Source organism: Corvus kubaryi, unplaced genomic scaffold (genome assembly GCF_017639235.1).
Source record: "Corvus kubaryi isolate FWS band 111438036 unplaced genomic scaffold, C.kubaryi_AGA036_p1.0 37260, whole genome shotgun sequence".
Classification (NCBI taxonomy): domain Eukaryota; kingdom Metazoa; phylum Chordata; class Aves; order Passeriformes; family Corvidae; genus Corvus; species Corvus kubaryi.
In genome coordinates, this window is record NW_024581077.1 from 6691709 (window position 1) to 6705963 (window position 14255).

The 14255-nt window shown below is 45.3% G+C and overlaps 1 protein-coding gene across 2 annotated transcripts; it reads left to right on the top strand.

The window, feature by feature from the left end:
* The first annotated feature begins 72 nt into the window (after window positions 1–72).
* On the top strand, window positions 73–13119 carry CLNS1A (chloride nucleotide-sensitive channel 1A). Of its 2 annotated transcripts, none has more exons than XM_042024189.1 (7): window positions 73–244; window positions 2899–3035; window positions 5302–5406; window positions 6138–6248; window positions 6688–6861; window positions 9710–9786; window positions 12327–13119. In XM_042024189.1, exons 1-6 carry the CDS (start codon window positions 96–98, stop codon window positions 9775–9777), a joined length of 744 nt encoding a protein of 247 aa, XP_041880123.1. In that variant the 5' UTR covers window positions 73–95; the 3' UTR covers window positions 9778–9786; window positions 12327–13119. The 2 variants fall into 2 exon arrangements, with proteins under 2 accessions (XP_041880123.1, XP_041880122.1); XM_042024188.1 differs by having other exon boundaries at window positions 74–244; window positions 9710–9794.
* The last annotated feature ends 1136 nt before the right edge of the window (window positions 13120–14255 follow it).

The window sequence follows — 14255 nt, forward strand, 5'->3', positions numbered from 1 at the left end:
CGCCCCGGCCCCGCGGAACGGGATGGCGGCGCTGACATCGCGTCCCGGGGCGGAATTGCATCACAGAGCGGCGCGTTCCGCTTCCGGCGGCCGCGATGGTGGAGCAGGGAGGCGGCGGAGGCGCCATGAGCTTCCTCAAGCGCTTCTCGCCGCCGGCCGACGGCGTCCGGCACCAGCAGCCGGACACGGAGGCGCTGCTGGCGGGGCGCAGCCTGGGCTCCGGCACCCTCTACATCGCCGAGAGGTGCGGGGCACACGCGGGGCTGGCACCCCTCGGGGGCTGCCCGGGACGGCCCTGAGGGGCCCGGGATGGAGGGTTCGGGTGAAGGGGCCGTGGTGTGCGGGAGGCCCTCAGGGGCCGTGAGGCTCTGCGGGGGCGTTCCGCTGCTCCCGCTCGTTTTAAAGCGGGCAAGAGGGAGCAGCACGGCCACGGACCCGGCTGGCTGGGGCATTCAGGACCACGGTGGATGGGACTTGGAGCAACCTGGTCTAGTGGGAGGTGTCCCTGCCCACGGCAGGGGCCCGCAACGAGATAGCTGTAAGGTTCCTTCCCACCCAAACCATTCTATAAAACTCAGCGTGGTGGAGAAATGTGCACTTGCAGCCCAGAAAGCCAGTTGTATCCTGGGCCGCAGCAAAAGCAGCGTGGCTAGCTGGGCATGGGAGGGCATCCTGCCCCCTCCTTTTGTGAGACCCCGCCTGGAGTGCTGCATCCAGCTCTGGGGTCCCCAGCATAAGAAGGACCTGGAACTCTTGGAGCAAGTCCAGCAGACACGATAAAGTTGATAAGGGGACTGGAGCACCTCTACTATGAAGACAGGGTGAGGAAGTTGGGGTTGTTCAGCCTGGAGAAGAGAAGGTTGTGTGGAGACCTCATGGCAACCTTCCAGTATCAGAAGGGGCATGCAGGGAAGCCAGAGAGGGAGGGGGTCTTTGACAGGAACTGTGGTGATAGGACAAGGGGGAATGGCTTCAAACTGTAAAAGAGCATTAGATTAGATACTAGGAAGAAATTCTTTACTGTAAGTGGGGTGAGACACTGACACCAGTTGCCCAGAGAAGCTGTGGATGTCCCTTCCCTGGAAGTGTTCAAGGCCAAGTTGGATGGGGCTTTGAGCATCCTGGTGTAGTGGAAGTAGTGGAAGGTGTCCCTGCCCAAGGTAAGGGATTGGAACTGGATGGTCTTTAAGGCCTTTTCCAACCCAAACCATTTCATCATCAAAACCACGTCAGCTCTCCCCTTGTGACGGCAGAGTAGACGGGGCTGTTGGGTTTCTGCTGTTAATAACTACTGTAGTTCTGTGACATCTTTCATGTTGCATTAATCACATGGAGGCTGTATGTTCTTACTAGGCAGAAATCAGTCTGGTTATTCTGGATGATGTTTTCTGAGCTCTTTGTCGTCTCCTTTCAATCCTCCCTGCATTGTATAGCTCAGGGAGACAGCTTGATAATTAAAACAATGTGATTTTCTTTAACCATGGAAAAGTACTCATAATATATTCTGCAGATGAAGAGCATTGTTGGAACAAAAATGTAATTTAAAATGTGCACTGAGGAGTGAATTGTCTTTTAAAAACCTCAGACTAGGAAACTTTTATGAAATGGCCAATATTGACGGAGGAGCTTTTGCCCCACCTGAGCTTGTTAGTGATGTGTTGGAGAGGAATCTCTCTGGAATTTTGTTTACTGTTTGATTTTAGTTTGGTTGCAGTTACCAGGACTTCTGTTTGTGGGGTATCTGCTCTGAGGACGTGTAATGTTGAGCTTCTTTGTAAGTTGCTTTCAGTAGACTTTTGTGTGAGGCACCTACAGGGCTGCCAGCTTCCCCTCCACACGTTTCAAGTGCATCACAGAGCTTTCACCAGAGTCACTTGCTGGAAGTGAACAGAAAACACCAGTGTTTGCAGGAGTGCCATGGGAGAACAGGGTGCCCAGGAGCACAGTGTGGCCCTTGATCCATGTACTGACTCTCCACCAGCAGCTGTAAACATTGAGGACTGGCCAGTCGAGGCTAGCAGATAAATTCCTTGCTCCCACTGCACTAGCTCTTGCTCTCAGCCAGGTTTTCCGAGGCAAGGAGTCTTCTGTGACCTTTCCATTGGTTTTGTCTCACCACAAAAGCTTGTGAATGCTGAGTTTTGCACATGGTGGAGGTCTTGCTTTCTGGCCCTCAGTGTTTCTGTTCACTGTGTGACATCACTGATCACAGGCACCCAAATCTCGTTCGAGTTTGATTTCTCAGTGGCCAGAAAGATGTTGACTGTTCTGATACAAAGGAAGCAGTGGCCTGGTGGTGACAATCTGTTCTGTCTCTTGCTGTGGTTAGGGATGAGAGTAAAAGTGGGGGAAGCAGAGGCTGTAGCACGTAAGTTCTGAGTGGAGGAATACCCATAACCTGCCTCTGCTGATAACAGAACTGGCTGTTTATCCACATAACAGGCTATACCCACATCAGATCTATAATCTTCTAGGAATTATGACACTGACTTGCCTATCAGTGTTCTGTCTTGAAAAACCACATTTAATAGTTTGAATTATAAATCACACTCTGGAACCTCTGTAGTTACCTTTGGTGTGATAGATATCTACAGGGAGGAGAAAATGAAGAGGTAGGGAAGGAAATTCAGCATTTAGTGCAAATGTGATAAAGCTGTGATGTGTTTAGGGTTCTTAGCTTCACATCATCTAAGCAAAGGTGTCTTTTCCCTCAGCCATCAGTTAATGCTGTTGTAAAGATCTGTTCAGGCAGGTCCAGGACCATATGCCTGGAGAGTGGGCTAAGTGCCTTGTCTACAAGTCCTTTTTTGGGCTTAGTTTTCTGCACGCTCGAGTCAGGTACTGTGGATTCCTCTGTTAGTTTCTAACTTGTGTCTTCCTTTTTTCCTCCCTTGTTAGTCGCCTGTCTTGGCTGGAAAACTCTGGAGTTGGCTTCTCCTTGGATTATCCCACCATCAGTTTACATGCCGTCTCCAGGGACCTGAGCGCCTACCCGAGGGAGCACTTGTACGTCATGGTGAACGCCAAGTTCGAAGGTATGCCTGGAGTGTTGCTCCTGCTCCCACGCAGCCCCGAGTGACAGGCTTTCCTCCTCAGAAGGAGTAAATGTTGATTTTAAGTAATTTAAGTAATTGCTTGTATTTTCTTTTTTATTTTCCTGAAGGATGGTTATTTTAGAAGCACAGCTTTGCATGTATTTAGAGTCACTTCTTTACAGTTGTGCTCTCAGCTTGTGGCTGTGTACACTGAAGCTGCTGAGAATCAGTTCTCTGCCCTCTTACACTGTTTTAAACAATTTAGTTCCTCTGCCAGTCTCCCTGTGATTCCATCTTGAGTATGGTTTTTTCTTTATTGAATTTATGTTAATGTTGCTGCCCTCTCCAGGCTTGATGAATTCCTGCTGTTTCACAGCCTGGAAACTTTTCATTCATTTTCTCCCACAGCTTGGTTAAAAACAAACAAGAAAAGGCAATAGGTCATGTTACCAGGCTTAAATGAATCTTTGTAGATTGCCCACAAAACCCCCCTTTTGACCATTCTTGCTTTGATATAGAGAAAGCAAGCTTTCTGTTTCATTGTTTGTATGAAGACTGTATTTTTTTATATATATACTGTGTATTTTATATATATATTTATATTTTTCTTCTGGCAGACCTGTTAAGTGCATCAAAAACTGCCATCTCAATTGAAGATTAAAAAGTGTGAGGTCTTCAGCAGGTCTCCTTTTCCCCTTTGTGCCTGCTGGTCATCATAGCTAAAGGCTAAAATCTGGTATTTTGGGGGTTTTTTTAATGTATCCAGAAAGTAATGACAGGACTCTGAGGAGGTGGGGACGCTTTTAAGCTATTAATGTTCTTCATTATTTCCTTCTCTTATGTTACTAATGTTCTCTGACAGTCTATCACTACAAATAAGAGGACATTTGCATACACCTCATGGTTCTTCTTCCTCATTTTCCTTTCACTGTGGTTATTTTGAAGTAAACAGAGCCTCGTCTGAAGAAAGACACTGTTTCTAGCTTTTAATTCCATTTGAATTAAAAATTTAACAATATAGATATCCTGTGAAGCCCTTTTCTAGAAATCCTTAATAGACTGATTTTTGTGGGTATTTTTTTGTGTATTTTTTTAGTATTTTTTAGTATTTTTAGTACTCTGCCTACAGTAAATCTTCCACGGCAAGTAGCTTTTACTTTTCCAAGTCTAGCCCTAGCCTGCAATTTTAACTGCTGAATAGTGTTAAACCTTTCCACTTAGTTGGCTGCAGGAGTCTTCATTCTCCGTTGTGCAGGGTACATTTTGTTCTTCCTCTGAAAGTTTTGCCTGTGCTCTCTGCGTGTTTGCGCCTTGTCCTCACCCCTTTTTTTTTAGAAAAAGGCACTCAGAGGTTGACTGCATTGAAAACAAAGAGCTGGACTCAACAGTAACAAGCTGTGCCTGTGGGTGTCAGTTGAAAAAGGACTGGGTAGCTTCCTTGCACACTTCGTTTTTGGGGCAGCTGGCTGGCAGCTTCTTGGTGTCTTTGTATTCTTGGTGGTGCCAGTTTCGTATGGGATAAAAACCACTCTCAGTGGAACAGCCTCTTCTCCTGTAGAAAATTATTGTGCGCTTTTGAGGCTGTCAATGCAGTGTCCCCAGCCCCGAAGTGATGAACTGCAGCCATTTTTGTGGGGTTTTTATTCACAGAAAGGACAACGCGACAGTGATGCTCATTTATTCATGTACATGGCCTGCAGAAGTCAGGAATCACCGCAGTTGTCACTGGCTCTGGGTGCACTTTGTACTTCTCACATCTTGCTGGCTGACTAGGAATCTTGGAAATGGAACAGGCATCCTCTGCACATGTCAGAGTCCCCTGTGAGGGGCCCCACTGGAACCTAGCTGATTTCATGACAGTAGTGTTAAGGATGAATAAAAAAACCCCATGTGATTTTAAAAATGGTAACAATTGTGAATTGGGGGTTTTGAGCACAGTTGTTTTTAATAAGAATCAGGCAATTTTCCTGAAATACATTAATACATTGTGTGACCAGTACAGAAATCTTAAGTCCTAAAGTTATAAACAGAGAAGCTTGCCTGTGTGTTGCAAGTGTTTTTGACGTGCTGTGAGGGGGCCTCATATATCCACATAGGTCTAGGAGTCTCATGGGGTTTTTTGGGAGAACGGAGTGGAGGTTTTGTGCCTCTCTCAGGTTGTTTCTGACTTGATTATGTGTGTGTTCCTGAAAAAATAAACAAATGGCTTTTTTTTTTTTTTTTTTTTTGACAACATGTTTCTTCTAAATCTTTCAATTTCCTAAAGAGGAGACAAAAGAGGCTCCCATGACTGAAGGGGAGGAGGATGACAGCGATGATGACGTTGAACCGATTGCGGAATTCAGATTCGTACCTAGTGACAAATCAGCCTGTAAGTGAGGAGGGGAACTGTGTTTTACTTTCAAGTCCTGGCTATGTGTGGAAGACACTGGGGTGTAGAGATGTAAATACCAGGATCCTTCAGTGTCATTCTCTAATGACTTGATTCCTGTGTGCTGGAACGAACAGTTTTATCTGGCTTGAAGATGGGACTATTTCTAGCATCTGCTTCTCAAGTAAAATTCTAGTGCTTTAAAATAGAAACTGTGGAGTATAAATACACAACATGGGTAATCTCACTTATACACATTTGAAGAGAGCATGTATGGGAAATGACTTTTTGATTATAAATTCAGTGATATTTGAGTCAGTGACAATTTCATTAGAAAAATGCTAATGTCCTGACACTACCACTGGAAAGCTGTCATATCCTGTCCAGTGTGGGGCTTACAGTTGGATTCAAGTTTTAGGAATCTGATAGATGAGATGCTGCAAGGATTCCTGCAGTGGGTAACCACAGACAGAATTGTCCATTGATAAAACTTTATCATCAATGAAATAGTGCAAAAGTGCTGTTAAGAGGCTAAAGCACCAGGCTGGATCTCTGAAACCTGATTTGTTTCTTACGTGGCTTCTGGCTTGTTGGATGATGTTTTCAAATATGAATTCAGTTGTGTTTCTGCTAAAGGAGTATTCTGAATCCCTTTGATCACTTGGAGCAGGGTTTCTTGCCTGTTGCTTTGGGGTGTTGGTGGAGGTTTGTGTTCACTTGTGTTCCTGCAGTGGAAGCCATGTTCTCAGCGATGTGTGAGTGCCAGGCCCTGCACCCAGACCCGGACGATGAGGACTCAGACAACGATTACGAAGGGGACGAGTACGATGTTGAGGCCCGCGGTTGGTAACAGTTGCTTCTTTTGAAATACCTGCCAGCACTTGGATACCTGGTATCTGTCATAATTGTTTATTCATCTTGCCTAAACGTCCCTTTTGTCACAGGCACTGTATAGAAATGCATAAATCTGCAGAAAACCTGTCGTTTAGCTGTCACAAATCACAGGAATTCAGCAAAAGCATTGTTCTGGCTCTCCAAAGCCCACAGACACAAAGAGCAGCCTTTCTTGTTCCCAGTGGCTGTGCTAGTGCAGGTTCAGTGCCCGTGCTGCTGTGTGGTCAGTTTACAGCACTGTGTGTATTCTGTACCTGATGTGAGCAGCTTTTTAATCTGAGTCAGTTCATATGAGCATAACTTGCCCAGCTGCTCCCCTGTTCCTCAACCTCTGCATGTTTCTGGCTCCTAAACTTAGGTCTGATAAACACAAACTTGTTTTTGCAGAGCTAGAACAAGGTGACATCCCGAGCTTTTACACATATGAAGAGGGATTGTCACATTTAACTGCAGAAGGCCAGGCCACGCTGGAGAGGTTAGAAGGCATGTTAGCCCAGTCTGTCAGCACCCAGTACAACATGGCTGGAGTGAGAACAGAGGACTCCATAAGGGAGTTTGAAGGTAAGACATGCTTTTGTTTTACTGAAGAATATGTCTTCATCAGTGACACAGCCAGTGGGATCGAGTGCACCCTCAGCAAGTTTGCAGACTTGTGCAGTTGACATTCCTGAAGGATGGGATGCCATCCAGAGGGTCCTGGACAAACCTGAGGAGTGGGTCTGTGGGAACCTCATGAGGTTCAATAAGGCCAAGTGCAAGGTGCTGCCCCAGGGTTTGGGCAACTCCCAGTCTCAACAGAAGGTGGGAGATGAGGGGATTAAGAGCAGTCTTGCCAAAAAGGACTTGGGGGTGCCGGTGGGTGAAAAGTTGGACATAACCTGGCAATGTGCACTCGCAGCCCAGAACACCAGTCATGTCCTAGGCTGCATCCAAAGCAGGGTGGCCAGCAGGGCGAGGGAGGGGAATCTGCCCCTCTTCTCCACTCTGGTGAGCCCCCACCTGGAGTGCTGCATCCAGCTCTGGGGTCCTCAGCATAATAGGATATGGACCTACTGGAGTGTGCCCAGAGGAGGTCATGAGGATGATCAGGAGGCTGGAGCACCTCTGCTATGGAAACAGGCTGAGAGAATTGGGGTTGTTCAGCCTGGAAAAGAGAAGGCTCTGGGGAGACCTTACTGAGGCCTTTCAGGACTTAAAGATGGGGTGTGCAATGGGGACAGACTTTTTTGTAAGGCCTGTTGCTGTAGTGGTGCCATGATGATTTTTTGCCTTTTCTTTTATACCCCTTTTATACTTTTTTACAACTTCTGTATTCTTAGTGTTTTTTAGCCTACATTCTTAGACTTGTTTGTCAAGCTAGGAGACTATAAACATTTTAGAAGCTTCATAGTCAGGGATCAGTGTGCCCCAGACCCCAAGGTCCTCTCCAGAACACATTCTGTAAACTAAGATAGAACCATCCAGGGGAAGGCTCCTTAGGGGGGGGGGCTCATTTGAGCCTCTCATTGGGGAATCTTTGATAGATATGCTAATTAGTAAGACCTAAATGTTATACCCAGTCTTTCGGGGGGTGTGCATTGCAGTGTGCATTTGGGTGCATTTGACCTGGACGTGTGCACCTAAGGATCCTTAAAATAAATACCGAGGTAAAATCCCTTTTTCCCTTCTAACTGTGTTTGACTCTTGATTTTAAGACCAGGAAAAGGCATCAGTAGGACAAGGGGGAATGGCTTCAAATAAAAGGAGGGGCGATTCAGACAATAGAAGGAGAGATTTTTTTTACCATGGGGCTGGTGAGCCACTTGCCCAGAGAAGCTGTGGGTGCCCCATCCCTGAAAGTGTTCAAGACCAGGCTGGATGGGGCTTTGAGCAGCCTGCTTTAGTGGGAGGTGTCCCTGCCCATGGCTGCAAGGTGCCTTCCAACCCAAACTATTCTATGGTTCTATGATATGAAAGTAGTGCTTCTCCCATCCGGCTGATCCGTAAACACCAGGACTGAGCAAGTGCAGTGCTGTGGGTGATACCTTCTGCAAAAGGTGAGGGATCACCCACAGGCCTGTGGCCCTGTGGGCAGCATGTTGCCTGCTGTGGATTGAGGGCTGCTCTGTTAAAGAGTGAGCACTTCAGTGTTAAGAACACTTGATTCTTCCTGGTTTGATTTCCTGTAAGAGTGGTAAAGTGAAGTTGATTAGGAAAAAAAACCCTAAAGTTATCAGTCTACACTGGGATTAGGAAGCAGTTTCTACTCTAAACAAGTTGTATTTTTTATTTGGGTTTTGGTTTTAGTTTTTTTTCCTAATACCCTAAATTACAGGTTAACAATTCTCTTAACAGAGTTCAGGGTGAATTCTGAATCATTCAAACACACTGAAATAGATTTATTTAAAAAGATCTATTTTCCTGAAGAATGCTGTCTCTTAATTCTATTGATTGTTAAATCTGTGTATTTAAGGAGCAAAATTTCTTTTTTGTTGGGCGAAGAACACCTGATATCTCAGACTCTTGTCTTTTCTGTGTGCTGTTTTCCCTAGAGCAATATATTATCTTGGAGAAGAATAGGGAAGTAGTTTAGTAGCATTGCTTCTTTTATATATAAATCGCAGTGCTTTTTATATGCCCTCATGTTTTTGAAAGATGGAAAATGATGCAGCAGTTGTGGATTTCTACAGAATAATAATGAATTTGTTCTCATCCACAGGGAGGGGCTTTTAATCTTACTTGTTTTGTCAGTTAAGGTTCTCTTTTTTCTGCAGTTTTGAATAAATTTATGTAATGTAAAGACAACCATACGTGATATGCTCCTGTTTCAGCAGTGCCCTTTGTTTGAAAATTTAGTCAGGTTTCTGAATCCCAAAATTCCAGAAATGAATGTAAATTGAACAGCAAGTATGTCATGTGCCTCAGAGCCATCTTCATCAGTTTTGTTTACTTTCCTAATCTTATTTGCTATAGTACTGCTGCTGGATTTGCTGCGATTATGAGTATCTCCAGGGCTGCTCAGTTTCAGAGTTACGTTATTTTTTGACATTGCGGCATAGGGCAGTTGCTCTTTCTTTTCAATGATTGTTTCAGAACAGGATGCAGCCTCTTTCTGCTAGAATAAAGTTATTCAAAGGAATCGTGCCATTTGTTACACCAAAACTTCATTTAAAACATGAAATAGTTAAAATCCAGTGTTTAAGTCTTTTAATAAGACAGGGTGAGATGAGGTTGTAGGAAGTGGTGACGTCTTTAAGTGACTGACTGATGAGCTGGAGCAAACCCAGTGTTTCCTTAGGCTGCTTTCAGAAGTTCAGTGAAGGGGTTTTCTGTCCTGGCCACCTGTTGTCAGCAGAGGGCACCCGCTCTCTTTCTCGTGGAAACGTCATCCTTCATCTCTTGTTTACGGAGCACTGGCTGTTTTTTTCAGATGGCATGGAGGTGGACATAGCGCCGGTAGTTGCCGGGCAGTTTGAAGACGCTGAAGTCGATCACTGAGGAGGACAGGTGCGGCTGTAAGTTCTTCTGACTTCTCACATCTATGCTTTTCAGTTCTGCAGAGCCTTCCCTCTCTGTAATTTGTGTAATGTACGTGATCCTACAGGAAGAGTCTCACAATACTGGGATGGTGGTGATATAGAAGAAGGAAAAGGGAGCTGTAGTTGTTACAAATGTAGAAAGATGTTTAATGATCTGGGCCAAAATGCCTGTTGGCATAAACCATTACCCTGCAGAGGCAACCTGCATGGATGTGCCTGTCTGGAAGACAGGTCAGCCTTCTAGTTGATTTAAGAATTGTCTGATCTCAAAGGCTTTTAGATGTTGATATATGAACACTGGAGCCATCCCTGGGAAGTTACTGTCTTCAGTGTCTGTTCTTTTGCCCTTAGTGTGCAGGATTTCCCAGGCTGTTCAAGGGGGCAGGACACTTGACAGCACTTCAAGTCCATCTCTTCCTTCACCATAAGCAGAGCAGGAACAGTTCCTGGTAAAGTTACTGAGCTGTCTGGATGGGATTGCTGTCAGGAGTGCACAGCTTAGAGCCTTCCATCACTTGTGCTGCTTTTCTCCTCTTAGTAGTGTTACAAGCTGTGCCAGTGTTTCCTTGCTGGTGCTGGGGAGAGAGGAAGAGCAGCTTTTTCTGGGACTGTCTGTAGAGCTGCACCAGCACAGTGGGGTTGTGATCCCACCCTTGCTTCAGCAGTGCTCACTAGTGCTCAGTCTGTACGTGCTGCTCGAGTGGTGCTGTGTTGTCCCAGTTCTTCTGCCTGTCTCAGAAGGGAGACTGATAGCTCTTACCTTAAAGCGAGTGTCCAACTATCCCACTTGAAATGCCAGAGAGAGCAGCTGTGGAGCAGACAGCCAAAAGCTCAGGGGAGGAAGGAGGAAAGGGACACAAAAAGGAGTGTGACACACTGAAAGAAAAGTGGGAAGTAGTTGATTAGGGATTACAGTGTCACTAGGAAAGAGCCTGCAGTCCCCGAGGAGGGCTGTTGTGGGGGGTGCTGCACAGCTGCATTCCTCCTCTGTTGCTTATTTTTCTTCACTGCTGCAGTTCTGGAAGTCTCAGAGTATCCTTGTGTTCTCTTACTGACCTCCACCACTGCCACTGCTCCTGTATTGGTATTTATTGTCTGGTGTAAGAGCTCAAACTTCTGCAGTCGCATTTTTACCCTGGGAAGGACTTTGCAGAGCAGAGAGGAGTTCTTAAGAAAAAAAATCTGGATACTGGTTGTTCTGCCATTGGATGGTCCTCCAGTTTGGTAAAGGACAGGCTTAAAAGTTAAAGAAAAGTCTTTAGCTGTAGATCAAGTGCCTCCTAGTGAGTGAATGGAAATTTAGGCTCTGATAACTCCATCTCCAAGACTACTTTGGTCCATGGTTTATTAAAAAGAAAAATTATGCTTTTGAAAAATTCAAATTTGACTGCTTTATTTATTATCCTGGTTAAACTTGATCTGGATTAAGGACAGTTTGTAGCTGACAGCAGATCTCTAAGAAGCCTGAAAGTGCTGGTGGAAGTGCTGTAGACTGTTCTTCTAGCAAAGCACAAAATACACCCAGTAAGAAGTAGTTTTGGTCAGTGGAATTTTTCCTGCTACTTAACTCTGTGCCTTCCATGGTATGGCATGTGGCTGTGGGGAGATGAATGCTGTGAGAGGTGACCGGAGAGGATTTCCTCCTGTGCTTCTGCTTGTGCTGATCAGAGCTGAGGGGCTGATCCCTGTCAGAGCAGATCAAGTGACCTGCACCTGCAGTGTCAGGTGCTGCAGTGACATCACTCCAGGTAGCAGTGTGGGATGGCCCTTTTTAGAGTAACCGCCAGCCTGAGTGTGTGGATGTAATTTAGGGAAGTGCAGGAATCTAGGCCCTAAGGCAGCAATAAGGAACTGAAGGTAGAAAGTGACAAGGACAGCTCTGGGAGGTCTGTACTAATCACCCTACTCAGAGGGTGGCTTGGCTCTACACTCTGTAAGTAGGGGCAGAGAAGGGAGCATGCTGTGGTCTTGTGCGTACTCCATGGAGCAGCTTGGCCCTTTTAACCTCCTGAACTGCAAAATCATCTACAGGAACATCTTGTTGGTGATCCCTTAGAGAGCAGCGTGCTGCCCTGCCTCCAAAACAATGCCCTTGTGTGATGCTCGTGTTGCATGCCACCCAAATGAGATGTGGCAGTCTCTGGCTGAAGCTCCTGAAATACTTGCTCATAGTTGGTGCAGGACATTTCCACTGTTCCTGCAATAAGTGGTGTTTTGTCTGTGCCATCACGAGGCTGCAGCAATTGTTCTGAAGCAACTGGTGTGTCCGCATGTGGGTGCAGCGGGGTCTGTCAGGGCACCCTGGTGCCTGCTGTAGGCACATGCTGTCCTTAGCTGACCTGAGCTAGAGCTCCTGCCAAAGGCAAAGATGCTCAGCCCTTCTGAAAATTCATGGGCTTGTAGTAAAGTGCTGTCCTCTGACTGCAAACAACAGATAGCTACTACTCTGTGAAGGTTAACAACCTTTTAATGCCAGTTGTGTAAACTTGGGTGTCTTGTGTCTTTCAGATTCCTGTTGCGGCACTTCCAGAATAAGCTGTAAAACCGAAGGCATTGCAGTGACTATCGGGAGTTAACCTTTCTTTTCATGACCTACGTTTAGACATCTAGGTCTAAAAATGCTTCTAGAGACGTTTAAAACAGGGTTTGACATTCGTGACCACTATGGGGTTATTTAAAAAAACAAAATAAAAACAATAAAACCTCTTGCATTTAACACTTGAATGGGGCTAATCAGGAGTCATTTCATAGAATCACAGAATGATTTGGGTTGGAAGAGACCTTAAAGATCATCTTCTTCCAATCCCACCTGCCATGGGCAAGGATGCCATTCAGTAGATCAGGTTGCTCAGGACCCCATCCCAACCTGGCTGTGAACACTTCCAGGGATGGGGCAGCCACAGTCTCTCTGAGCAACCTCTCTGGCCTTTTAAAGAAGCCTTTGTAGGAATTCTAGCACTTCAGAAATAAAACTAAGTACAACAGAATTTTAGATTGTCCTAGAATTTTCCATATTTTTTTACCTGTCATTGACTCTGTGGAGTAGAATGGAAATAGAAATGTTATGACTAAAAGGAAATAGGATTGGCCAATGATTAAAAGAAAAGCTAAATTAAAAGCTCCTCAAGTAACTGGCTTTATCATTTCAGTGCTATCCCTTTTATTTCTCTGAGAGCTGAGCTAGGGTGGTAGAGGAGATGGAATAAAGTCTGTAAGGTCCAGACAGAGAGAACTGTTCTGTGTCTATGTATTAAATGTTAACATTGTTAAATAAACTTAAGATTTTTGTATCTCACAACCAGCTCTGTGTTGCAGTTCTCCCTCCTTTACTTCAGCAGGCAGCTCGAGCCCTCGAGTTTCAGAACTCTGTTCTGTAACAAAAAAATCTCAGTGAAGCCGAAGCCATTTTCATAATTTACCTGGATGTGAGGATAAAAGGGCAGAGCATTTGCAGCGTGCGCCTGTGATAGAGTTGGTCAGACACATCCCAAACTTAGGAACCCAGCTTTAGATTGCCAAGATCTTGGTCCTGCTGGAGCTTTTCCTGTTTCAACTCTCTTCGGGGTGGTGATTTTGCCATTGGGAAATGTCAACAAATTCAGGTTGTTCCTCTCTTCCCCAGTATTGAAATGAAAGTCTGGACCAAACTTCCTCCATTTTCTTTCATTTTGAAGTTGACCTGTGATTTTTTTTGGGGGGGGGATAGGGGGTGAGGTATTGCTGTGTTGGTATATGAACAGTTTTCTTTACTGGCCCTACACTGCTTACACATTAGGATGTGATTTGGTTCCAAGGTACGTGATAATTATCATCACTCTTTGTTGAATATTTGTTAGGAATGCCAGTCAAATCAGGGATGTCTTAATAGTGCTGTGAACCATTGATGTAGCTGAATAAATGAGGTGTTCAGCATGTTATGCAACAAGACATTCCACAAGAATGTCTTTACCAGCCCCTTTGTATACATACAAACATATTCATGGGAGTGTGTGCATGTTTTTGTTAGGGATTCACAGTAACAAAGGAGGATACAGAGTGATGCTTTCATTTTTGCACTGGTGTTTGGAGAATCTTGCCATGGTGAGATTTTGGGACAGATGAAACTTACCGGCACCATAATTGAGGCAAAAGGCTCATTGAATGCTAAGTCACCATTCGCTGTTACAGCAGACTGGTGGGGTTTTCTTAGTGTGTGTAAATGTGAGTTGGAATGTGGTGTTTCTGTTGTTGTCCACGTTAAACTGCAGCCTGTTACATACCCTGGCAGATGGGCAGTTAGCTACAGGGCAGCAGGACTGTTCACAGCTCCTCTCGGCACTCTCACTAAGGAGAATTCGTGTTGTACTGATGTGGCACTCCAGGAGCAGACATCTTGTGATGCTTCCAGTCAAATCAATGGAGCAAGATCGAGGTGAGGTGGAAACAAATCTGGATGAA